The sequence below is a fragment of the Tachyglossus aculeatus genome, chromosome 2 (assembly GCF_015852505.1).
Source record: "Tachyglossus aculeatus isolate mTacAcu1 chromosome 2, mTacAcu1.pri, whole genome shotgun sequence".
NCBI classification, from domain to species: domain Eukaryota; kingdom Metazoa; phylum Chordata; class Mammalia; order Monotremata; family Tachyglossidae; genus Tachyglossus; species Tachyglossus aculeatus.
In genome coordinates this window covers 154,109,376-154,136,661 of record NC_052067.1, presented here as the reverse complement: position 1 = coordinate 154,136,661, position 27,286 = coordinate 154,109,376, and the positions used below count along the sequence as shown (strand labels likewise).

The 27,286-nt window shown below is 42.2% G+C and overlaps 1 protein-coding gene across 3 annotated transcripts in view; it reads left to right on the top strand.

Annotated features, from left to right (window-relative positions):
* The window catches only part of NELL2 (neural EGFL like 2), a 445,624-nt gene that overhangs the window by 406,229 nt on the left and 12,109 nt on the right, over positions 1-27,286 (top strand). For all 3 annotated transcript variants that reach the window (XM_038740515.1, XM_038740525.1, XM_038740506.1), the window contains exons 16-18: positions 1,826-1,966; positions 25,171-25,364; positions 26,692-26,868. In XM_038740515.1, coding sequence (XP_038596443.1) covers positions 1,826-1,966; positions 25,171-25,364; positions 26,692-26,868 — 512 coding nt within the window. The remainder of the gene's footprint in view (positions 1-1,825; positions 1,967-25,170; positions 25,365-26,691; positions 26,869-27,286) is intronic.

Below are 27,286 nucleotides of genomic sequence, written 5' to 3'. Positions count from 1 at the left end.
TCAGGCGAGAACGAGGTACAGTGAGGAGGTTAGTGGCAGAGGAGCGGAGGGTGCGGGCTCGGCTGGAGAAGGAGAGAAATGAGGTGTGGTAGGAGGGGGCGAGGTGATGGACAACCTTGAGGCCGAGAGTGAGGAGTTTTTGCTTGATGCGTAGGTTGACCTTATCCCTCCCACATTTAAAACACTCCTAAAATCCCCCTCTTCCAACAAGCTTTCTCCAGTTAATTTCTGAGCCATATCACCCCTTGAACCAATTCTAGCATGTAACGGCTTAATTACATCTTCCTTGGCCTTCATATATATTATCATATCATTCATTTATTTTGACCCCCCGTTGTAAATATTTTTGTTTGCTCTCCCATTAGAATTTAAGTTCCTTATGGGCAAAGAATATATTACTACTTTATTCTTTATCCACAGCACTGTGCCAAATTGACATTCAAAACCACTACTGCTACCACTACTGCTACTACTATCATCATCATCATCATCAATCGTATTTATTGAGCGCTTACTGTGTGCAGAGCACTGTACTAAGCACTTGGGAAGTACAAGTTGGTAACATATAGAGACAGTCCCTACCCAGCAGTGGGCTCACAGTCTAAAAGGGGGAGACAGAGAACAAAACCAAACATACTAACAAAATAAAATAAATAGAATAGATATGTACAAGTAAAATAAATAAATAAATAAATAGAGTATTAAATATGTACAAACATATATACATATATACAGGTGCTGTGGGGAAGGGAAGGAGGTAAGATGGGGGGGATGGAGAGGGGGACGAGGGGGAGAGGAAGGAAGGGGCTCAGTCTGGGAAGGCCTCCTCCTACTACTACTTACATTCATTCAATCATATTTGTTGATCACTTACTGTATATAAAGCACTGTACTGAGCACTTGGCAGAGTACAATATTACTCGAGCTTCCAGTCTAGAGGGGGAGACAGACAGTAATATAAAAAAACTAGAGAAATAAATAAATTACAGGTATTCTGTAATTCTGTAATACTTCTACTGCTACAATTACTACCAGTTCCATTAGGGGATTGAAGTGCATAACTTGCCTGGGAGCCTTTTCTCTGGGTACCTGTTGGCATTTGAGGATGACAAACTATTTCTGACCGACTGCAGTAAAATGAATTAATATCTGATAAAGCAGTGGAAAAGACTGTTTGATGCTCTTCCCCATTTTTGTTCATTAGCCTTCTACCGCAGCATGGCTCAGTAGAAAGAGCCCGGGCTTGGGAGCCAGAGGTCATGGGTTCTAATCCCGGCTCCGCCACTTGTCTGCTGTGTGATTTTGGCAAGTCACTTCACTTCTCTGTGCCTCGGTTACCTCATCTGTCAAATGGGGATTAAGACTGTGAGCCCCACGTGGGACAACCTGATTACCTTGTACCACCCCAGTACTTAGAACAGTGCTTTGTACATAGTAAGTGCTTAATAAATGTCATTATTATTATTACCGTTGCACATAGCAAGCACTTAATAAATGCCATTATTATTATTATTATTATTATTATTATATTATTACCCTATTCAGCAGTTTCTGCCAGCAGTTTTCATTCATTCATTCAATTGTATTTATGAAGAGCTTACTGTGTGCATAGCACGACACTCTACGCTTGGGAAAGTAAAATACGGCAAGAAAGAGTGACAGTCCCTGCCCACTTGTCTGAGGAAAATTCATATGGCTTTTATTGTGTTTCATTTCCAAGGTGTAATCTTATTATTCAGAAACTGAGAAAGAGAGCGGATCATCTCTCTTCAGAAAGAAAAACTAGCGGTGTGTAACGTGCTGTATGTGTCTTTTTTTTTGCCAGACATTGATGAATGCTCGGATGGCTTTGTTCAGTGTGACAGCCGTGCTAATTGCATTAACTTGCCCGGCTGGTATCACTGTGAGTGCAGGGATGGTTACCACGACAATGGGATGTTTTCGCCGGGCGGAGAATCATGTGAAGGTCAGTACCAGCATGGGGGCTCTGGGTGCGGGAGCGGTGGTGGATTCAAGATGGGGGTAACACCCCTACACTCCAGAACCCTAGTAGGGTCTCAACTGGTGATGATTGATTGATTTTTGGTATTTGTTAAGCGCTTACTATGTGCCAAGCACTGTTCTAAGCGCTGGGGGGAGATACAAGATGATCAGGTTGTCCCACATGGGGCTCACAGTCTTAATCCCCATTTTACAAATGAGGGAACTAAGGCACAGAGAAGTTAAGTGACTTGCCCAAAGTTACACAGCTGACGATTGGCGGAGCCGGGATTTGAACCCATGACCTCTGACTCCAAAGCCCGGGCTTTTTCCACTGAGCCATGATGCTGATTCTTGGTGGGGAATCAGGAGGTGGAGAGCACTTGAAAATGTCATTAGGAAGGTCAGAAGAAGCAGTGTGGCTTAGTGGATAGAGCATGAGACTGGAAGATAGACGTATTCATTCACTCACATTTATGGAGTGCTCACTGTGTACAGAGCACTGTACTAAGTGCTTGGGGGAGTACAAGAGAACAATAAATTTAAACATCCCCTGCCCACAACAAGCTCACAGTCTAGAAGGGGAGGCAGACATGAATATGCATACATACAAAAAATATATAAATTAAATATATATCTACTGGGTGAACTTGGGCTAATCACTTAACTTATCTGTGCCTCAGTTACCTCATTTGTAAAATGGGAATAAAGCCAGAGAGTCCATGCATCTATCTCACCACTTACTACAATGCTTAGCACATAGTAAGTACTTAACAAATACCATATTTTTTTTAAAGGTCAAATTTATTGCATTTTGATCTATGACCTTTGGGTATTTGGCAGAGAATGTGTCTGCCAACTCTGTTGCATTGTACTCTCCCAAGTGCTTAGTACAGGGTTCTGCAAAGAGTAAGCAATAAATAGCATTGATGATAAGATTGGGATATATCAGTGGTATTTCTTGAGCATCTACCATATATGAAGCACTCTAATAAGCATTTCAATCAATCAGTCGAAGTTGTTAAGTGCTTACTATGTGCAAAGCACTGAAGTAAGCATTTGGGAAAGTACAGTATAATCAGTGCTTAGAACAGTGCTTAGTGCTTAGAATACTGCTTTGCACATAGTAAGGGCTTAATAAATGCCATCATTATTATTATTATTAATCAATCAATCAATCAATCGTATTTATTGAGCACTTACTGTGTGCAGAGCACTGTACTAAGTGCTTGGGAAGTACAAGTTGGCAACATATAGAGACAGTCCCTACCCAACAGTGGGCTCACAGTCTAAAACGGTTATTATAGAGTTATAATATTATAGTGTTGTTAGGCATTATCCCTACCTTGAACAAGCATAGTCAAATAATTGAGGTGTTTATTAACTGCTTAATATGTGTCAAAAACTCTACTAAGCACTAGAGTAGACTGAGCCCCCTCCTTCCTCTCCCCCTCACCCTCCCTCCATACCCCCGTCTTACCTCCTTCCCTTCCCCACAGCACCTGTATATATGTATATATGTTTGTACATATTTATTACTCTATTTATTTTACTTGTACATATCTATTCTAATTTATTTTGTTAATATGTTTGGTTTGTTCTCTGTCTCCCCCTTCTAGACTGTGAGCCCACTGTTGGGTAGGGACCGTCTCTATATGTTGCCAACTTGTACTTCCCAAGCGCTTAGTACAGTGCTCTGCACACAGTAAGCGCTCAATAAATACGATTGATTGATTGATTGGTAGAGTAGACACAAGATAATCAGGTCCCATAAGGGGCTCACATTCTGATTAGGACAGAGAACAGGCATTGAATCCCCATTATGCAGATGAGGGAACTGAGACTCAGAGAAGTTAAATGACTTACCCAAGGTCGCACTTTCTTCTCTGCAGTCTAGCAGGGAAGACAAGACACTAAAATGAATTATGAATAAAAGGAAGAAATAGAATTTAGAAAGATTATATAGCTGATGCTCTGGGGAGGATATGGGCCTTCCACAGTTTAGGTGGCACGGAATTGCTGAAATAGAAGTTGAGAATATAGACCGGGGAGATTAAAAATCAATCGGAGAAGGGACACAAAGGGATGTCCAGCTTCTTACACAGTCTTGACTCCTTCTGGAAGCAGAAGAGCTGTGTGTCAAGGCAAAATTTGCTCTCTCCTGAAATCTGCAATCCCAACTGGCACCTGGTTGGTCTGTGCTGAAAATCAGTTTGTGAGTTCATTCGGAGCTGGTGGAATGAGGATTATTTTAGTATCATCTGAGCAAAGAAGGAATCTAGAGTCAGCTCCATTGGGTAGGGACCTCAATTTCGAATTTATGCCCTGTATGTTATTTTTTAATTATTAAACATTATTTTAATGCATTGAGGTGTTCTACTATTAGCATTCACAGAATTTTCTCTCCCCAGCCAATCCCCCTTTGGTAATAACAATCAGAGGCTATTATGGGTCAAGAACTGTGCTAAGCTCTGGAGTAGTTTCAAGATAATTAGGTTGCTCTCTTCCTCCCTTCAAAGCCCTACTGAGAGCTCACCTCCTCCAGAAGGCCTTCCCAGACTGAGCCCCCTCCTTCCTCTCCCCCACATCCCCCTCCCCATCCCCCCCGCCATACCTCATTATCAATCATATTTATTGAGCTTTTACTATGTGCAGAGCACTGTACTAAGAGCTTAGCACTGTACCTCCTTCCCCTCCCCACACCACCTGCATATATGTATATATGTTTGTACATATTTATTACCCTTTTTATTTATTTCTTTTACTTGTACATATTTATTCTATTTATTTTTTGTTGTTAATATGCTTTGTTTTGTTGTCTGTCTCCCCCTTCTAGACTGTGAGCCTGCTGTTGGGTAGGGACAGTCTCTATATGTTGCCAACTTGTATTTCCCAAGTGCTTAGTACAGTGCTCTGCACACAGTAAGCGCTCAATAAATACGATTGAATGAATGAATGAATGAACACAGCCCCTGTCCCACATGGAGCTCACAATCTAAGTAGTAGAGAGTCCAGTGCTCTCCTCTTCCCAGCTAAACCCAGGTCTTCTAATCTCCCTCTCTTCTTCTACTGTACATTTCCTGCTCCCTCTAACCATCCCTAGTCTGTCTCCATAATAGTAATAATAATTTTTATGCTGTTTGTTAAGCACTTACTATAGGCCAGGAACTAAACTAATCGCTGGGGTGGATACAGGCAAATCGGGTTGGACACAGTCTCTGTCCCACTTGGGGTTCACAATCTCAATCCCCCTGTTACAGATGAGGAAACTGAGAAACAGAGAAGTGAAGTGACTTGCCCAAGGTTGCACAGCAGACAAGTGGCAGAGCTAGGATTAGAACTCATGTCCTTCTGAATCCCAGGTCCATGCTCTATGCAGAAGTAGCGTGGCTTAGTGGAAGGAGCACAGGCTTGGGAGTCAGAGGTCATGGGTTCTAATTCCGGCTCCGCCACTCGTCTGCTACGTGACCTTGGGCAAGTCGCTCAACTTCTCTGGGCCCCTGTTACCTCATCTGTAAAATGGGGATTAAGACTGTGAGCCCCACGTGGGACAACCTGATTACCTTGTAACTACCCCAGTGCTTAGAACAGTACTTGGGACATATTAAGCGCCATCATCATCATCATTTCTCCTTATCCCTTCTCTCCCCTGCCTCTCACTGCTCTGTCTCACTTTACTTACCATCCCTAGGCCTATCCTTCTTGCCTCTTCCAACTCCACGGAACCTTTGCTGCTCTCCTGATCCACTGTACTGCACAATCTAATGAAAAGGCCCCAGGTCTTGGAGTCAGAGGACCTGAGTTCCAATCTCATCTCTGTCACTGGTCTGCCGTACGATGTCACTTCCCCTCCGTACCTGTTTCCTAACCTGTAAAATGGAAATTCAATAATAATAATCATAATAACAATGATACGTATCATCATCATCATCAATCATATTTATTGAGCGCTTACTCTGTGCAGAGCACTGTACTAAGTGCTTGGGAAGTACAAGTTGGCAACATATAGAGACAGTCCTTACCCAACAGTGGGCTCACAGTCTAAAAGGGGGAGACAGAGAACAAAACCAAACACACTAACAAAATAAAATAAATAGAATAGATATGTACAAGTAAAATAAATAAATAAATAAATAGAGTAACAAATATGTACAAACATATATACATATATACAGGTGCTGCGGGGAAGGGAAGGAGGTATAATCATTATAATAATTGAATTGAATAATTGAATTAGAAATTCAATAATAATAATCATAATAACAATGATAAGTATAATAATTATGGTATTTGTTAAGTGCTTACTATGTACCAAGCACTGTTCTAAATGCTGAGGTAGATAGAAGAAGTTAATCAGGTCAGACACAGTCTCTGTCTCAAATGGGGTTCACAGCCTTATCCCCATTTTGACAGATGAGGTAACCAAAGCACAGAGAAGTTATGTGACTTGCCAAAGGTCACACAGCAGACATGTGGTGGACCCACAATTAGAACCCAAGTCCTTCTGACTTTCAGGCTCTCTCCACTAAGCCACACTGCTTCTCCCTAACTCTCCCCCGATACTTGGACTGTGAGCCCCATGTGGTTCGGGAACGGTGACCAACCTGAATATCTTGCATATGCTTTTTAGTATCAATATCAGTCAATGATATTTATTTAACACTTTCTGTGTGTCCAGCCCTGAACTAAGTACTTAGGAGGGAACAATACAATGGAATTGTCGACATGATCCATCTTTGCATCAGACAGAAACTCTTAACCATAGGCTTTAAAGCACTCAATCAGTTTGCCCCCTTCAACCTCATTCCCTGCTGTCTTTAGGTGTAAACTCATTATGGGCAAGGAACGTTTCTGCTAATTCTGTTGTATTGTACTGTCCCAAGTACCTAAATATAGTGCTCTGCATATTGTAAGCACTCAATAAATACCATTAATAGATGGATTGATTATTTTTACCTAACTGGATCTCTTATTACAGCCCAGCCCACACACTTTACTCCTCTAGTGCTAGTACGTTCGCTGTGCCCCAGTGTCGTCTATCTCACTGCCGACCCCTTTCCCACTTCCTCTCTCTGACCTGGAACTCCCTCCCTCTCCATATATTCCAGACCACCATTCACTCATGCATTCAATCATATTTATTGAGCGCTTACTGTGTGCAGAGCACTGAACTAAGCACTTGGGAAGTACAAGTCGGCAACATATAGAGACGGTCCCTACCCAACAACGGGCTCACGGTCTAGAAGGGGGAGACAGACAAGGAAACACCACTCTCCCCACCTTCAAAGCCTTACTAATAACTATGATCCTTAACAAGCCTTATTTCCAGTCCTCTAGACTGTAGCTCATCTTCTAGGCTGTAAGATAGATGTGGGCAGGGAGTGTGTCTGCTCATTGTTATATTGTACTTTCCCAAGAACTGATTACAGTGCTCTGCACACAATAAGCACTTGAAAAATACAATTGACTGACTTATCAGGTCACATTTCCTTCAAGAGGCTTTCCCCGATTAAACCCGATTTTCCCCAGCTCTCTCTCTCCCTTATTTCTTGGGCTTTGGAGTCAGAGGTCATGGGTTCAAATCCCAGTTCCACCACTTGTCAGCTGTGTGACTTTGGGCAAGTCACTTAACTTCTCTGTGCCTCAGTTACCTCATCTGTAAAATCATCATCAACCATCAATCGTATTTATTGAGCGCTTACTGTGTGCAGAGCACTGTACTAAGAGCTTGGGAAGTACAAGTTGGCAACATATAGAGACAGTCCCTACCCAACAGTGGGCTCACAGTCTAAAAGGGGGAGACAGAGAACAAAACCAAACATACTAACAAAATAAAATAAATAGAATAGATAGGTACAAGTAAAATAAATAAATAAATAAATAGAGTAATAAATATGTACAACATATATACATATATACAAGTAAAATGGGGATGAAGACTGTGAGCCCTCCGTAGGACAACACCTTGTAACCTCCCTAGCACTTAGAACAGTGCTTTGCACATAGTACGCATTTAATAAAATGCTATCAGTATTATTATTATTATTATTACTTCTGATTCATAAGCTGCTTGAATGAGTAGGCTGTGTACTTGGATCTGGGAATTTGGGCATTTGTTATTTACCCTCCCCTCAGCCCCATAGCACTTAAGTACATATCTATAAGTCATTTTATTATAAATACTTTCTATGGTTGTCCTCCCACCTAAACTGTAAGCTCACTGTGGGCAGGGATCGCGCTTACCAACCCTGCACACAGTAAGCACTCAATGAATGCCATTGACTGATTGATTGATGATCCTTTTCTCAAGGAGCTTATGATCTAGTCTGGGAGACCAACATCAAAATATACCTTAGATGGGGGAAATGGCAGAGTATACGGAGGTGTACATAAGTGCTGGGGGGTGGTGAGCTGAGTATCGAAGTGCTTAATGGGAACAGACCCAAGTGCGTAGGAGATAAATGATGTGGGGTGAATAGGATGGGAAAAAGAGAAATTAGTCAGGGAAGGGTTTTTATGGGAGATATAGTTTTAGAAGCACTTTAAAACTTGGGGGAGGGGTGTTAAGTCAGATAGCAATGATTAGGACAGATTAAGTGAATGAGAATTTTGTAAAAATACCTAGAATCTTATTTCCCCAGCTTTCATACCCAGCCTCTTCCATTTGTTTTCCACCACCTGTCCGCTTTGCACTCACTGCCTCCATGTCCCCTTTCTTAATAATAATAATAATAATTACAGGCTTTGTTAAGCACTTATTATGTGCCAGGCACTGTACTTAGTGCTGGGTAGATACAAGCTAATCGAAGTGGACATAGTCCCTGTCCCACGTGGGGCTCACAGTCTCATTCCCTGGAGGAGAGCTCACCTCCTCCAGGAGGCCTTCCCAGACTGAGCCCCCTCCTTCTTCTCCCCCTCCTGCCCCTGTCCATCCCCCTGCCTTACCTCTTTCCCTTCCCCACAGCACCTCTATATATGTATATATGCTTGTACGTATTTATTACTCTATTTATTTTACTTGTACATATTTATTCTACTTATTTTATTTTGTTAATATGTTTTGTTTTGTTCTCTGTCTCCCCCTTCTAGACTGTGAGCCCACTGTTGGGTAGGGACCGACTCTATATGTTGCCAACTTGTACTTCCCAAGTGCTTAGTACAGTGCTCTGCACACACCAAGTGCTCAATAAATACGATTGAATGAATGAATGAATTCCCCATTTTACAGATAAGGGAGGCACAGAGAAGTAAAGTGACTTGTCCAAGGTCACAGCAGACAAGTGGCAGAGCTGGGATTAGGGTTAATTTCCTGAAAATTCATAGATGACCCATCACTTCACTTTCCTCTAGCCCTAGTCTTTGTCCCAGTTCCCAGATTCCGGGGTCCTGCTTCTGTTCCAATTCTTCCCAGGTGATACCATCCCCCAGGACGGTTATTCAGGTCATAGTTTCCTGAATTATGATGGGAAAAGCCTTCTCACTGAAGCAACTGATGAGCAGAAGTGATGGCAAAGAAATAAAACAACAAAACAGGAGCCAAGAAGGCATTTTTACGTGCTGTGTTGACATCTTTTTAATATGGCGACAGTCTGTCAGAATTCCGTTGCTGAGATGACATTGGTTTCAAATGCCTTCCAGAGTCACACTCTGTCCTTAAATCATGTCTTCTTTTCTTGACCTGAGGGAGACTTATAGAAACATAATATCTCCATTTAACAAGTAGGAAAAGCAAAAAGCCATTTTGTGGCTCATATAAGATCAAACAGGGTATCACCTGTTATCGTAGTTAGAGTCGCAGACTGCTAAGTTCTTAACACAGGAATCTTGATCACAATTCATCTCCTGCAGTGGGGATTTTGTTTTCATCCCACAGGCTGTACATCATGTTTTGAAAATAACTGTTCCTCAAGGGGCTAAAACTGCATCCAGTGGAAAAGTGCTTTGTGATAGCAGGATAAAGAAGGATAAAGAATATGTTTGTACATATTTATTACTCTATTTATTTTACTTGTACATATCTATTCTATTTATTTTATTTTGTTAGTATGTTTGGTTTTGTTCTCTGTCTCCCCCTTTTAGACTGTGAGCCCACTGTTGGGTAGGGACTGTCTCTATATGTTGCCAATTTGTACTTCCCAAGCGCTTAGTACAGTGCTCTGCACATAGTAAGCGCTCAATAAATACGATTGATGATGATGATAAAGAAGAGCAGTGTCAAGGGCCTCTAGTTGAAAGAGGAAATAATTACGGTATTTCTTTGTTCATTCATTCATTCAATTAATCATATTTATTGAGCGTTTACTGTACTAAGTGCTTGGGAAGTACAATCCAGCCATAAGGAGAGACAATCCCTGCCCACACCGGGCTTACAGTCGAGAAAGGGACAGACATCAAAACAAGTAAACAGGTAAGTACTATGCGCCAGGCACTGTACTAAGTACTGAATTAATCAAGCACTGTACTAAGCACTTTGTAGAGTACAATACAACAGAATTAGCAATCACGTTCCCTGCCCATAATGAGCTTACCTCTGCCTACATCCCTGATCAGGGGTCTTACTGGTTTCCCTTGGCTACTGGGCAAACAGTTGGGCGAATCTGAGATCTAGAGTGTAAAATCTGAGAATAGGCACCAAGTCTTTTGGGGGTTCATCGTTCATGTTTAGCACTCTGTAAAGATTTAATAAACATAGGTCAAGAAAAAGATTTAATGTTCTTTAAATACTTATAATTTGGGGTTTATACATTTTACATTATACACTTTGCAGATGAGACAGATACAGAGAAATCAGGTGAATTGCCCAGTCATACAAACAATTGACAGAACTGAGCGTTAGAATCCAAAATGCTTATAGTTTGGAGATTTTTATGGTATTTGTTAAGCGCTTACTCTGTTCTAGGCACTGTACTAAGCACTGGGATAGATCCAAAGTAATCAGGTGGGACACAGTCCATGTCCCATATGGGGCTTCACAGTCTTAATCCCAATTTTACAGGTGAGGTGGCTGAGGCACAGAGAAGTTGAGTGACTTACCCAAGGTCACACAGCAGACAAGTGGCAGGGCTGGACTTATAACTCAGGTCCTTCAGCCTCCCTGGTTTGTGCTGTTTCCATTAGGCCATGCTGCTTCTCAGGAAATAAGAATCATCACAAAACTCTTATTCTGAGTCTCACGTGAATTCATTTACTCACTCCCCTTCTACACTGTGAGTCCGCTGTTGGGCAGGGACCATCTCTATATGTTGCCAACTTGTACTTCCCAAGCGCTTAGTACAGTGCTCTGCACACAGTAAGTGCTCAATAAATGCGATTGAATGAATGAAAAGGTATTGCACTTGGCCATGAATGCATTTTCCTGATACTCTTGTACTTACCCTAGCCCTTAGTAAAGTTCTTGACACTTAGTAAGAGCTAACAAATGCCACTATTATTATTGTGTTGGAAAGATTGTCAGTAGAAATTCATCCTATTTTTTTATATATTTACATTTCCATTGTTTTACTGATTAAGTCAATATAGTCTTCTGTTTTATAAGAAAGGAACAGCATGGTTTCATAATAACAATTGTAATAATTGTGGTGTATAAGTCTTTATGATGTGTGCAGAACTGTGCTAAGCACTGGGGTAGATACAATACAATCAAATCAGTCAGTCCTTGTCTCATATGGGGTTTACAGTCTAAAGGAGTGGGAAAACAGGTATTTAATCCCCATTTTACATATGAGGAAACAGATACAGAGAAATCAGGTGAATTGCCCAGTTACACAAACAATTGACAGAACTGAACTTTAGAACCCAAGTCTCCCAACTCTATCTTATGATTATTTTTCTTTTTACTAGGCCACCATGATTCTCTTGGTGGTAGAGAATCAGGAATCAGAATTAGGAATAGGAATCAGATATTCCAGATTCCAAACCCAGGGCACACGTTGTTTTAGAAATTATAGCCTTAGTTAAACATTTGCTCAATCTCAGGTCTATGGGAGTAATACTAATATTATTTGGCATCATCCTCAATTCACCTCTCAGTCAACCTGTATATTCAGTCTGTCACTAAATTCTGTCACTTCTACCTTCACAACCTCTCTAGAATCTGCCCCTTCCTCCTAAACTGCTACTATCCTGATCGAAGCCCTTTTCTTATCCCACCTTGGCTACTGCATCGGCCTCAGTGGTTCCATAATCAGGAACTGGATTTGCATCAGACAGTCCTTAGCCTCTAATCTCCCAAATGTGCCAGCATTAAATGAATGACTAATAACCCTACACCCACTTCCAAAGTAAAAGCTCTACTCTCATTAATTCATCTTTTCAACAATGGCTGCAAAGAAAAGAATATAAAATATTCTATAATGGTATATTATAGAATAATATGCAGTGTGATATTATCTCTAAGGATCTGATTCACTGCAGTGGTAGCAGAGTGAAAAGGTGATTTCATTGGAACTTTCAAGCACTGGTGGATAGTGCTACTAAAAGATGAAAAAAGTAAGTGAACCTTATGGAATTGAAGAGCTAAATTGAGAAGCTAATTGAGAAGCAGTGGAAAGAGCCCGGGCTCTGGAGTCAGAGGTCATGGGTTCAAATCCTAGTTCTGCCAACTGTCAACTGTGTGACTTTGGGCAAGTCACTTAACTTCTCTGTGCCTCAGTTACCTCATCTGTAAAATGGGGATTAAAAGTGTGAGCCCCCCATGGGACAAACTAATCAACTTGTAACCTCCCCAGACCTTAGAACGGTGCTTTGTACATAGTAAGCGCTTAACAAATAGCATCATTATTATTATTATCATTAAATAGCAAAGTATGACTGTTCAGCTAGGGTCCCCATCATCAACACATAATCACTAACATTCTCCTTAGCATCCCCAAGTGGGAGAAATCAATCCAGAAGGCACCTAAGATCTTGACCAAATATTGACCAAATATGCAAGACATATGAAGATGCCATCATAATCACTGTTGCCACAAAGAGATGATGAAAACCATTCGTGAAAGCCCCTGACTCACTCCTTTATTCTTTCCACCTTCCCCCACCCAATAACATTTATGTATATATGTACATATCTATGATTCTATTTACTTATAGTGATGTTTGTTTACTTGTATTGATATCTGTCTCTCCGGCTCTGCCCGTTGTGGGCAAGGATGGTCTCTCTTTATTTGCTTCATTGTCCTTTCCAAGCATGTAGTACAGTGCTCTGTACACAGTAAGTGCTCAATAAATACCATTGAATGAATGAATGAACACAGACTATGCCCTGTCTGCCCTGTGACTTTGGACAAGTCACTTCATTCCTCTGGGCCTCATTTACCTCATCTGTACAATGGAGATTAAGACTGTGAGCCCCATGTGGAACAGGGACTATGTCCAACCTGATTAGCTTGTATCGAACCGAGAGCTTAATACTGTGACTAGCACATAGTAAACACTTAACAAAAGCCATTTGACTATAATAATAAAAATCAACACTGTGTGTTTCTGTGTATGGGAACCATGGCGGGTGGGCGGGGAAGAAAAGGTTGTGTGAATTTCTGTTATATCTGCCTTTCTTCCTTTCTCTCAATCGTCATGGTAATTGTTAAGCCCTACTATATGACAAGTGCTTTACTAAGCCCTGGGATAGGTACAAGATAATCAGGTGCCACATTGGGCTCACAGTGTAAGTAGGAAGGAGCACAGGCATTGAATCCCCATTTTGCAAAAGAGAGAACTGAGGCACGTCGATGTTAAGTGAATTGTCCAAGGTAACACAGTAGGTATTTGGCGGAGCTGGAATTAGAACCCAGGTCCTCTTGATCCCAGGCCCGTTCTCTTTTTACTAGGCCCTACTCAATCAATCATTAATATTTCTTGAGTCCTTACCTTGTGTGCAGAGGAATATATTAAATGCTTGGTAGAATACAATCAAGTTGGTAAACAGTATCCCTGCCCACAAGAGTTTACAATCTGTGGGAGAAGACAGTCATAAAAGTAAATTAGAGATAGGAGAAGCAGCAGAGCATAATGGTATGTGCCTATATGTGTCTTAGGGGTGGGATGGGTGTGAAAGTGCTTAGGGGGTATGGACACAGTTGCAGTAGGTGATACATATAGGATGGGCAGGTGAAGGGTTTGTCAGGGATGGCTCCCTGGAAGAAACATGATTTCAGTAGTGCTTTGCACATTGGGAAAGTGGTAGTCTATCGAAAATGAAGGGAAAGGATGTGCCAAGCCAAGAGGAAGATGTAAGCAAGGGGTTGGCAGTGAGAGAGGTGAGATTGAGGCATAGTAAGTAGGTTGGTCGGTGCTACAGAAGGAATGTGCAAGCCTATGTATAGTGGGAGAGGAATGAGGCTACGTAGGAGGGAGAGAGATCTAGTAGCTGATTGAGTAATGATGATAAGGAATTTCTGTTGTATTATGTAGAGGGACATTTGAAGTATAGACTGGAGTGGCGAGAGGCTGGAGGCAGGGAGGTCAGTGAGGAGGCTGATCTGGTCCTTTATAACAGTAGTTCTGTCTCCTACTTTTGGAGAGAGACAATGCATTCATAATGATGGTATTTGTTAAGCACTTACTAACTGCCAGGCACCGTACTAAGCACTGGGGTGAATGCAAGCAAATTGGATTGGACCCAATCCCTGTCCCACATGGGGCTCACTGTCTTCATCCCCATTTTACAGATGAGGTAACTGAGGCCCAGAGAAATGAAGTGACTTGGCCAAGGTCACCCAGCAGACAGGTGGTGGAGATGGGATTAGAACCCAGGTCCTTCTGACTCACAGGCCCACTAAGCCAGCTGCTTCAACTTTGTTCTCATGGGATTGTATCTCCAAATGGCCCATAGGAACAAGCGTACATCCATAAATGTCCTGCTCATGCATGAGCCCAGAAGATGGGTCCTCTGATGTCCACCGATTGATCCATTGATGGTCTTTAGTGAATTATTCATTTGTGCAGAGCACTGGACTAAACACTTGTGCAAGTCCAATAATCATAATAATAGTAATCATAATAATTGTGGCATTTGTTAAGCACTTGCTAAGGTGCCAAGCACTATACTAAGCGCCAGGGTGGATTCATGCAAATCGGTCATTCATTCATTCAATCGTATTTATTGAGCACTTACTGTGTGCAGAGCACTGTACTGACTGTGTCAGACACAGTCCCTGTCCCACATGGGGCTCACCGTCTTAATTCCCATTTTACAGATGAAGGAACTGAGGCCCAGAGATGATAATAATAATAATAATGGCATTTATTAAGTGCTCACTATGTGCAAAGCATGGTTCCAAGCGCTGGGGAGGTTACAAGGTGATCAGGTTGTCCCACGGGGGGCTCGCAGTCTTAATCGCCATTTTACAGATGAGGTAACTGAGGCCCAGAGAAGTAAAGTGACTTGCCCAAAGTCACACAGCTGACAATTGGCAGAGCCGGGATTTGAACTCATGAGCTCTGATTCCAGAGCCCGGGCTCTTTCCACTGAGCCATGCTGCTTCTCACAGATGTGAAGTGACTTACCCAAGGTGACACAGCTGACAATTGGCAGAGCCAGGTTTAGTACACAGGTCATCAGGACTCCCAGATCCAAGCTCTATTCACTAGACCTTGAGAATCGCTTTCCTATGTAAAGAGCTTCAAAATAGTTGTGATGATTCCGGCTCTTTTTATTTATAAACCTCCAACTCAGTAGAGATGATCTGAAACTTGATCAGGCAGAAAGAATCTGAAGAGGGTAAAGAAGCTGTTCAGGGGAGATTCTCCCCTAAACCATTGCCTGAAAGATTTATTTTTAATGATTAAATTTTATGGCATGGAGACCCCGATCTCTTTAGATCACATATTGCTACGTATTTATTCATCACATATTAATGGTCGAGTTGCTTCTTTTTTAAAAGTTCATAAAATAATCTGATTGATCATCAGTTAGTTGAAATAATTCTAGTTATTAAGAGACTTTATACCGGATGTAAATAAATGTAATAAACCCAAATCCATACAAAAACATCAAGTCCGTTTAATGTCTTGTTTAATTTTATTTTAGATACTTTGGAGTATTCATTCAGTCGCATTTATCGAGCTCTTACTGTGTGCAGAGCACTGGACTAAGGGCTTGGGAGAGTTCAGTACGCTACTTGGGAAGCAGCGTGGCTCAGTGGAAAAGAGCATGCGTTTAGGAGTCACAGGTTGTGGGTTCTAATCCTGGCTCTGCCACTTGTCAGCTGTGTGACTTTGGGCAAGTCACTTCACTTCTCTGTGCCTCAGTTCCCTCATCTGTAAATGGGGATTAAGACTGTGAGCCCCACGTGGGACAACCTTGATTACCTTGTATCCCCCCAGCGCTTAGAACAGTGCTTGGCACATAGTAAGCGCTTAACAAATACCAACATTATCATTATTATTATTACAGTATAACAACCCAATGTTGTTGGGTAGGGACGGTCTCTATATGTTGCCGATTTGTACTTTCCAAGCACTTCGTACAGTGCTCTGCCCACAGTAAGCGCTCTATAAGTATGACTGAATGAATAGGCAGATAAATTCCCTAGTGTCGGAGTATAACAATTTTACCAGAAAGAGATTATTTTGGAAGGAAGGGGCCCATGATTTGCATTCCGTAGATAATGGCTTCTTAATCTATAAAAAGTGGTTTTTGGGGCCTGTTTCCTGATGGCACCAACCTGTTGTGATCTCAGCTACATAAATGCCTACTAAAGGAGGCATCCAACTCTCTCACACGATACTTAGCTGCCGTACATTCCCGGCAGGATTTATATTTCATGGTAGGTCAGGATATTACTCCATTTATTCATTTATTTATTTAACTTGGACATATCTATTCTATTTATTTTATTTTGTTAATATGTTTGGTTTTGTCTCCCCTTCTAGACTGTGAGCCCACTGTTAGGTAGGGACCGTCTCTGTATGTTGCCAACTTGTACTTCCCAAGCGCTTAGTACAGTGCTCTGCACACAGTAAGCGCTCAATAAATATGATTGATTGATTGATAGGCCATGCTTCTTCCCCAATACAGCAGAGTTGGTAAACAAATTCCTTTATCTCAGGGAGCTTACCTTCTAGTGAATGCAAACACCTGAGGCTCAATACTGTTGGCAACTAACTCTAACCCCAAAGTGCCCAATTTGGAGCTATGCTGGTAAAAAAAAAAATGGAATTTGGGAATGCACATGAGAGATAACTCAGGATCCAGCATTGGGTAGGGTTTGGTAAGAAATGTAAATAGCGGAGAAAAATGAGTATTGAAACTGTATTTGCATTAGTCAAATGAATTCATTTGGGGGGAAGAAACTTCTAAATATGGTTTGCCCCACAGATATTTTTCACTGAGGATGTTTTTCACCAAGGAAGCAACAAAGTTGGTAACAAATTACTTAGTGGAAAAGGAAAGTACTGAGTTTTTGGTTGATAAATGATCTGGCCTCAATGCCATTAATCAACTTTTATTACACGGAGAAACCTGTTTATAAAGAAACACTATAAAGGAAGATATAGTACGTGTCCTTAGTGAATATTGTAGGAAATCCCACACGATGTAGAACGTTTTGTAGTTTCCCTTAAGTCAACAGAGATTTATATTTCATTTTGGGTTTGCCTTGAACAATCTTCTCTTCCATGCACCATGTTGGTGACATCAATGTGGATGACTGTAATTCAGTGCAAATCATCACCGCTACCGCAGAAACAGCTCAAATGCATCTCTTATTGTTGGCAGTTGGACATAGTTTTTCCCTCTTAGCCATCTGTATTTAAGCAACGAGCACCCAAATGCCAGGAAAGATGTGCTACTCTATGTTCACGGACAAAGTGTCCAAGCGGTTCTCTTTCGAAAGCATCCACGCTTGTGAATGCAAACAAGCCGGTCTGGGCTACAGAGTGACTGCTGGTTCCTAGACGAGCTGGAGGATAACTCTGCTATTGTGGTGATCAGGTCAGAGGCCAAAATCAAACAGCCTTTGTTGATTTTTACTGACTATGGATAATTTGGGGCTTAAGCACTCTTCAGATTGTGCTTGAAACTTGAAGTCCTTGGATAACGCATGTGAATTTCACATGACATCATCTGCTAGGACTAGAGTGTAGCATACCTTTCCCGATCAACAAAACAAGTCTTTGATAATTTTCCTAGCAAACTGTACATTTTTTTTTAAGAAAAGAGAACTCTTTTTTTAAAATGTGCTCATCTCTGGTAAATATTCGAAAGGTGATATCCCTAACTCAAGGCTCAGTTCTGGGACCCCTTCTATTCTTCAGTGAACAATAATGATAATAATTGTGGTATTCGTTAAGTGTTTACTATGTGCCAAGCACTGTACTAAAAGTGCTTGTGGTGGATACAAGCAAATCATAATAATAATAATACTAATAATTGGCATTTGTTAAGCGCTTACTATGTGCAAAGCACTGTTCTAAGCGCTGGGGAGGATACAAGGTGATCAGGTTGTCCCACGTGGGGCTCACAGCCTTAATCCCCATTTTACAGATGAGGTAACTGAGGCCCAGAGAAGTTAAGTGACTTGCCCAAGATCACACAGCAGACATGTGGTAGAGTCTGGATTCGAACCCATGACCTCTGACTCCAAAGCCCGGGCTCTTTCCACTGAGCCATGCTGCATCATGTTAGATGCAGTCTCACGTGGGGCTCACAGACACAATCCCCACGTTGCAGATGAGGTAACTGAGGCACAAAGAATTGACTTGCCCAAGGCCTCATAGGAAGACAAGTGGTGGAGCTGGTTTAGAACCCATGACTTTCTGATTCCCAGCCCCATGCTCTATCCCCATAGATGCTGCTTCTTATACCCCAGTGCACACACTTCACTCTTCTAACTCTATTACTCTTTTTATTTGTTTATTTTATCATCATCATCATCAATCATATTTATTGAGTGCTTACTATTTGCAGAGCACTGTACTAAGCGCTTGGGAAGTACAAATTGGCAACATATAGAGACAGTCCCTACCCAACAGTGGGCTCACAGTCTAAAAGGTGGGCTCACAGTCTAAATATTTGTACATATTTATTCTATTTATTTTATTTTGTTAATATGTTTTGTTTTGTTTCTGTCTCCCCCTTCTAGACTGTGAGCCCACTGTTGGGTAGGGACTGTCTCTATATGTTGCCTACTTGTACTTCCCAAGCGCTTAGTACAGTGCTCTGCACATAGTAAGCGCTCAATAAATACGATTGAATGAATGAATGAATGAATAACGCCAACCTGCTCATTATACTTCAATGTTGTCTGTCTTTCTGGCTTATTTTTGCCCTCCCTCCATCATGGAACAACCTCCCTCTTTATGTCTGACAGACCACCACTCTCCCCATCTTTCAAGCCCTAATGAAAATCACTTTTCCTCCAAGCGGTCTTCCCTGGGTAGCCTCATATTTCCTCAATTATTTCCCCTCCCCTCCATAATAATAATAATAATAATAATGATTGCATTTGTTAAGCGCTTACTATGGGCAAAGCACTGTTCTAAGCACTGGGGGGGATACAAGGTGATCAGGTTGTCCTACATGGAGCTCACAATTTTAATCTCCATTTTTCAGATGAGGTAACAGAGGTCCAGAGAAGTTAAGTGACTTGCCCAAAGTCACACAGCTTGCAAGTGGCGGAGCCGGGATTAGAACCCATGGCCTCTGGCTCCCAAGCCCGGGTTCTTTCCACTGAGCCACCTTGTTTCTCTATGTTCTCAGTGCTTCTCCATGTCTCCTGTATGTGTGGGTCTGTACTCCTGCAAACATTTTGATTCTCACTACACCCCCAGGCCCACAGGACTTATATTTATACTCTGCAGTTTCCCCTGTCTGTAATTTATTTCAATCCCTGTCTCTTCCATTAGACCGTATGTTTCTTGAGGCTGGAAATCATGTCTACCAAAACTTATTGTGATTGTAATCTCCCAAGCACTCAGTATAGTCCTGTAGACATAATAGGCACTCCCTACATACCACTGATGGACTGATTGATTGATTTATAAAGGTACAGGTAAAGGAGACCTCATGCCCCAGTCTCCTGGTGAAAATCACTGCCATTGTTTTATTTAAATTTTCTCTGAAAAATGACAGTAATAGTCAAACTGCAGTTTGTTCAGCATTTACTATGTGCCAAGCATGGCAGGAAGTGCTGGAGTATATATAAAATAATCCTGTCAGACCCAGTGTCTGTCCCACATAGGACACGCAGTCTAAAGGGGTGGCAGAATAGGCATTGGATCTCCACTTTAGAGATGAAGAAATCGAAGCAAAGAGAAGTTAAATGGTTTGCCCAAGTTTCCACAGCAGGCAGATGGTGGGGCTGGGATTAGAATCTAGGTATTCTTTCATTCAGTCATACTTATTGAGTGCTCACTGTGTGCAGGGCACTGTACTAAGCACTTGGGAAGTACAAGTTGGCAACATATAGAGACGGTCCCTACCCAACAATGGGCTCCCAGTCTAGGTCCTCTGACTTGTAGACCAATGGCTCTTCCCACTAGATCATGTTGCTTCCCATTACAGTGGGCTGAGAAGCTTTGGGTTTTCAGAATATTTGCCATGCAAGTATTTTGAAGGTCTCTCCAAATCAATCAATCAATCAACCAATCAATCATATTTATTGAGCACTTACTGTGTGCAGATCACTGTACTAAGCGCTTGGGAAGTACAAGTTGGCAACGTATAGAGACAGTCTCTACCCAACAGTGGGCTCACAGTCTAGAAGGTGATGATGATGATGATGACATTTGTTAAGCGCTTACTATGTGCGAAGCACTGTTCTAAGCACTGGGGTAGATACAAGGTGATCGGGTTGTCCCACGTGGGGCTCACAGTTTTAATCCCCATTTAACAGATGAGGTAACTGAGGCCCAGAGAAGTTAAGTGACTTGCCCAAAGTCACACAGTCGGCAATTGGTGGAGCCAGGATTTGAACCCACGACCTCTGACTCCCAAGCCCGTGCTCTTTCCACTGAACCATGCTGCTTCTCTAATGGCTTCTCCATTGCAAATGGAGAAACTGAGGTATAAATGGATGAATGAATGATTGGTGAAAGGCAAAAAGAAAATCAGAAATAGTTTAAATTCCCAGTTCAATTCATTCATTCATTTAATCGTATTTATTCAGTGCTCACTGTGTGCAGATCACTGTACTAAGTGCTTGGGAAGTACAAATCGGCAACACATAGAGACGGTCCCTACCCAACAACGGGCTCACAGTCTAGAAAAACCCAAATTTTCAACGTTCAGTTCTCATCATTAAGACCACAGTCTTTCACTGTTCATTGAATTTTGCTGTACCTTTCCTAGCACAACCCAGTCCACACACTTTGTTCCTCTAATGCTAACCTATTCACTGTACCTTGATCACATTTGTCTCCTCGTTGACCTCTCACTCAGATCCTCTTTGCATACACCATGTTGGTGACATCAATGTGGAAGACTAAGTGCAAATCATCGCCGGTACCGCAGAAACAGCTCAAGTGCATCTTTTATTGTTTGCAGTTGGACATAGTTTTTCCCTCTTAGCCATTAGTATTTAAGCAACGAGCACCCAAACGCCAGGAAAGATGCGCTACTGTATGTTCACGGACAAAGTGAACATACGCCCTCCCTCTTCATATCTATACTTCACGCTGCTGCCCAGATCACCTTTGTGCAGAAATGCTCTGGGCATGTTACTCCCCTCCTCAAAAATCTCCAGTGGCTACCAGTCAACCTACACATCAGGCAAAATCTCCTCACTCTGGGCTTCAAGGCTGTCCATCACCTCACCCCCCTCCTACCTCAACTCCCTTCTTTCCTTCTCCAGCCCAGCCCGCACCCTCCACTTCTCTTCCGCTAACCTCCTCACTGGGCCTCGTTCTCGCATGTCCCGCCATCGACCCCCGGCCCACGTCCTTCCCCTGGCCTGGAATACCCTCCCTCCGCACATCCGCCAAGCTAGCTCTCTTCCTCCCTTCAAAGCCCTACTGAGAGCTTACCTCATCCAGGAGGCCTTCCCAGACTGAGCCCCCCCCCCTTTTTTTTTGTCTCCTCCTCCCCATCCCCCCCCGCCCTACCTCCTTCCCCTCCCCACAGCACCTGTATATATGTTTGTACAGATTTATTACTCTATTTATTTTACTTGTACATATTTACTATTCTATTTATTTTGCTAATGATGTGTATTCAATCAATCAATCATATTTATTGAGCACTTACTGTGTGCAGAGCACTGTACTAAGTGCTTGGGAAGTACAAGTTGGCAACATATAGAGACAGTCCCTACCCAACAGTGGGCTCACAGTCTAAAAGAGGAAGACAAAGAACAAAACCAAACATACTAACAAAATAAAATAAATAGAATAGATATGTATGAGTACAATAAATAAATAAATAGAGTAGTAAATATGTACAAACATATATACATATATACAGGTGCTGTGGGGAAGGGAAGGAGGTAAGATGGGGGGGATGGAGAGGGGGACGAGGGGGAGAGGAAGGAAGGGGCTCAGTCTGGGAAGGCCTCCTGGAGGAGGTGAGCTCTCAGTAGGGCCCTGAAGGGTGCTTCAAGGCCCTTGCATCTTGCATCTAGCTTTACTTCTATTTATTTATTTATTTATTTATTCTATTTATTCTGACGGTTTTGACACCTGTCTACTTGTTTTATTTAGTTGTCTTTTTCCCCCCTTCTAGACTGTGAGCCCGTTGTTGGGTAGGGACCGTTTCTGTATGTTGCCAACTTGTACTTCCCAAGCACTTAGTACAGTGCTTTGCCTTCCTCAACTAAGCCCTCATTTGCTCTTCTCCCACTCTCTTCTGAGTCACCCTTACACTTGGATTTACATCCTTTATAGTAATAATAATAATAATGGCATTTGTTAAGTGCTTACTATGTTCCAAGCACTGTTCTAAATTCCGGGGTAGACACAAGGTAATCAGGTTGTCCCGCGTGGGGCTCACAGTCTTCATCCCCATTTTGCAGATGAGGTAACTGAAGCACAGGAAAGTCAAGTGACCTGCCCAAGGTCACACAGCTGACAAGTGGCGGAGATGGGATTAGAACTCATGACCTCTGACTCCCAAGCCCACGCTTTTTCCAGTAAGCCACGCTGCTTCTCTCAGCCCCACAGAACACATGTCCATTAAGTGTAATTTATTTATATAGAAATGTCTGTCTTCCCCTCTAGACTGTAAGCTCACTGTGAGCAGGGAAAGTTCTACTGATTTGGTTATAGTGTGCTCTCCCAAGAGCTTAGTACAGTGCTCTGAACACAATGAACACTCAATAAATTTGATTGATTAATGTTTATTACTGAAGTTGGCACCTAACGAGATTTTGTTGTGGTATTTGTTTAGCACTTACTATGTGCTAGGCACTATTAGAGAAGCAGCGTGGCTCAGTGGAAAGAGCACGGGCTTTGGAGTCAGAGGTCATGGGTTCAAATCCCGACCACCACATGTCTGCTGTGTGATCTTGGGCAAGTCACTTAACTTCTCTGGGCCTCAGTTACCTCATCTGTAAAATGGGGATTCAGACTGTGAGCCCCACATGGGACAACCTGATCACTCTGTATCCTCCCCAGCACTTAGAACAGTGCTTTGCACATAGCAAGCGCTTAACAAATGCCAATTATTATTATTATTATTTTATTATTATTATTATTACTAAATACTGGAGTAGATGCAAGTTAATCAGGTTGGACATAGTTCCTGTCCCACTGAGGTTCACGTAGTTCCCTCACTGAGGTGCAGAGAAGTTAAGTGACTTGCCCAAGGTCACACAGCAGACATGTGTTGGAGCTGGATTAGAACCCAGATCCTTTTTACTACCATGCCTGGGCTCTATTCATGAGGCCAAGCTGATTCTCAGAGAGAAGTATGATTTCAAACAGAAAATAATGACCACCCAGAGACCAACTCTGCTGAGATAAGGCCGGACTCAATGGAGATTGATAAATAAAGGAGAGGCAAAGGGTGGATCTTGAAATGTTAATTTTATCTTTGGTGAGTTCCAGAAATGCCATCACCTATATAAAGAATTCCTGACTGTAACAACTTTTCAAGACAGGAGAAGGAAATATTTTGGAAATCCAGTTAATTGTATTGTTTTGCATCCATTGCTGAATTTCTGCTTAAAATAAATGTAAGATTCTGAGGATCAAATGATCAGTTTAGCCAACTGGCCTAGTTGCCAACTTGGGCCACATTGTGTGCTTTTCAAATTAGGATAAGTCTTCTGACCTGAATATATATATATATATATATATATATATGTGTGTGTGTGTGTGTGTATATATATATAAATATGTATATGTGTGTGTGTATGTATATATATGTGTGTGTGTATGTATAGATATATATATATGTATATGTATATATATGTGTGTGTGTGTATGTATATATATATACACACATATACACATATACATATGTATACACATACACACACACACACACATATATATATATATATACACACACACACATATATATACATATATATATATATATATATATTCAGGTCAGAAGACTTATCCTAATTTGAAAAACACACAATGTGGCCACAAGTTGGCCAATATATATGAGAGAAGCAGCATGGCTCAGTGGAAAGAGCACAGGCTTTGGAGGCAGAGGTCATATGTTCAAATCCCGACTCCTCCAATTGTCAGCTGTGTAACTTTGGGCAAGTCACTTAACTTCTCTGTGCCTCAGTTCCCTCATCTGTAAAATGGGGATGAAGACTGTGAGCCCCCCATGGGACAACCTGATCACTTTGTAACCTCCCCAGCGCTTAGAACAGTGCTTTGCACATAGTAAGCGCTTAATAAATGTCATTATTATTATTATAATATAATGCCAACCCCCCCCACCCCCAAACCCAAGCACAATTAACATGACATTGTTTCATTTTAGACTGTGAGCCCACTGTTGGGTAGCGACTGTCTCTATATGTTGCCAATTTGTACTTCCCAAGCGCTTAGTACAGTGCTCTGCACATAGTAAGCGCTCAATAAATACGATTGTTGATGATGACGATGATTTCAGCAATGAAGGATTGCCCCAAAATTGCATTTCAGCATTTCAACTATTCATTCTTCTTTTCTGGGAACTACAAGTTAACTTACAGCTGAATTCTTTGTGGTGGAAAATTCGTTTGTCCTGGTTGCGATTGGGCTATTCTCGTTCAAGTGATGGGTGCTGAAACCTGATGCTTGTATTCCCCGCAGACATCGATGAATGCAGGACGGGAAGGCACAGCTGTGCCAATGACACCATTTGCTTTAACTTGGATGGTGGCTATGACTGCCGCTGCCCTCATGGGAAGAACTGCACTGGGGACTGCGTCCACGATGGTAAAATCAAACATAACGGCCAGATATGGGTGTTGGACAATGACAGGTGTTCCGTGTGCTCTTGTCAGGTTGGTATCCACAAAAACTGCTTCCACAGAAACAGGGCGGTGAAAAAGATGAGTTTGTGGAAAAGGTTGGAAAGGAAATGGTACTGTCCCAAGCGCTTAGTACAGTGCTCTGCACACAGTAAGCGCTCAATAAAGATGATTGAATGAATGAATGAATACTTGAAAAGAACAAATATGGCAGTTATCACAAACCTTTATTCTGTGAGCTGCTTGCATTCGGTAGGACTTCTTAAAGCTTCTTAAAGGTAATCCTGGGCTGGGTTGTGAAATACAGAGATCTATGCCTATATCAGGTGTTCAAAAATCGCTTCTCCAAATAGCGGGTAGTCCTCTAGGCTTGTAAGCCCATTGTGGGCAGGTAAGGTATTTATCCAACTCTATTGAACTGTACATTCCCAAGCACCTAGTACAGCGTTCTTTACATGGTAAGCACTCAGTAAATACCATTAATGATGATGATCACCATATGGTTCATGGTCCCCTTTAATTTGTTCTGGCTTCATCTACTTATTAGCTCTCGTGAATTTTAACATTATCAAGGAGGCCCCTTTCTAGTGGAGTTAAAAATAAGAAGAGTCGTCTGTGACTGTAATACCTACAGTCTTGTAAGTGAACCTTAAAATAGCAGAACAACCTGTTAAGGAAAGCCAATCCCTAATTTACATTTAAATTGGTGTATGTATTTGCTAAGTACTTTCTCCTTGGTAAGCACTAGGGTAGATATAAGGTAATCAGGTTGGACGCAGTCCTTGTCCCATATAGGGCTCACAGTCTAAATTGAAGGGAAGGTAATTTAATCCTCATTGAGCAGATGAGGTAACTGAGGCATAGAAAAGCAGCGTGGCTCAGTGGACAGAGCACGGGCTTTGGAGTCAGAGGTCATGGGTTCAAATCCCAGCTCCACCAATTGTCAGCTTTGTGACTTTGGGCAAGTCACTTAACTTCTCTGTGCCTCAGTTACCTCATCTGTAAAATGGGGATTAAGATTGTGAGCCCTCCCATGGGACAACCTGATCACCTTGTAACTTCCCCAGCACTTGGAACAGTGCTTTGCACATAGTAAGCAATTAATAAATGCCATTATTATTATTATCATTGTTATAGACAAGTTAAGTGACTTGTCCAGGGTCACACAGCGGACAAGGGGAAGAGCCAGGATTAGAATCCAGGTCCTCTGACTGCCAGGCCTGTTCTCTCTCCCCTAGGCCACCCGGCTTCTCATTTTATTGAATTAATTTATTGAATTAAGGGCTCCCTGATTCGGCCCGGTGAACTTTCTAACGGGGGAGAGTTCCGCTAACCCGGCCGTCTCCGTTTCTGATCACAGAATGGATTCGTGATGTGTCGGCGAATGGTCTGTGACTGCGAGAATCCCACGGTCGACCTGTTCTGCTGTCCGGAGTGTGACCCGAGAATGAGTAGCCAGTGTCTCCATCAGAACGGGGAGCTTGTGTACAACAGCGGAGACACCTGGGTGCAGAACTGCCAACAGTGCCGGTGCTTGGTACGTTTTCACTGGGCAACTGCTGGTGGAAGGGCTGGGAATCCAAGGAGCTCTGGAACTCCCCTCTCCTACCCACAAAACCCAGAGTATCTGTCTTGAATAAACATAGGTAGGGTGGAAGTAGTGCCAACAGTGGGTGAGAATATTGGTCCCTGTTTACAGTATGTTTTAGAGATGCTCTACCATGTTACTAGGGTTTGTCAGCCCCAAATCTTAGCCCAAGGGGTCCGCAGAGGTACTTTAGGACTGTTCCAGACCCCGGTCTGTATCTGCTGCATCCTAAGGACGTTCTTCTAATGCCAGTTTGGAGACCTTTGCCCCCCCCACCCCCAACTTATTGCTGTTACCACCGATTGAATCCAAGGTGTCTCCCCAAGAGGGGAGGGGTGATCGGCTACCAGTCTCCCACCCTCCTCCC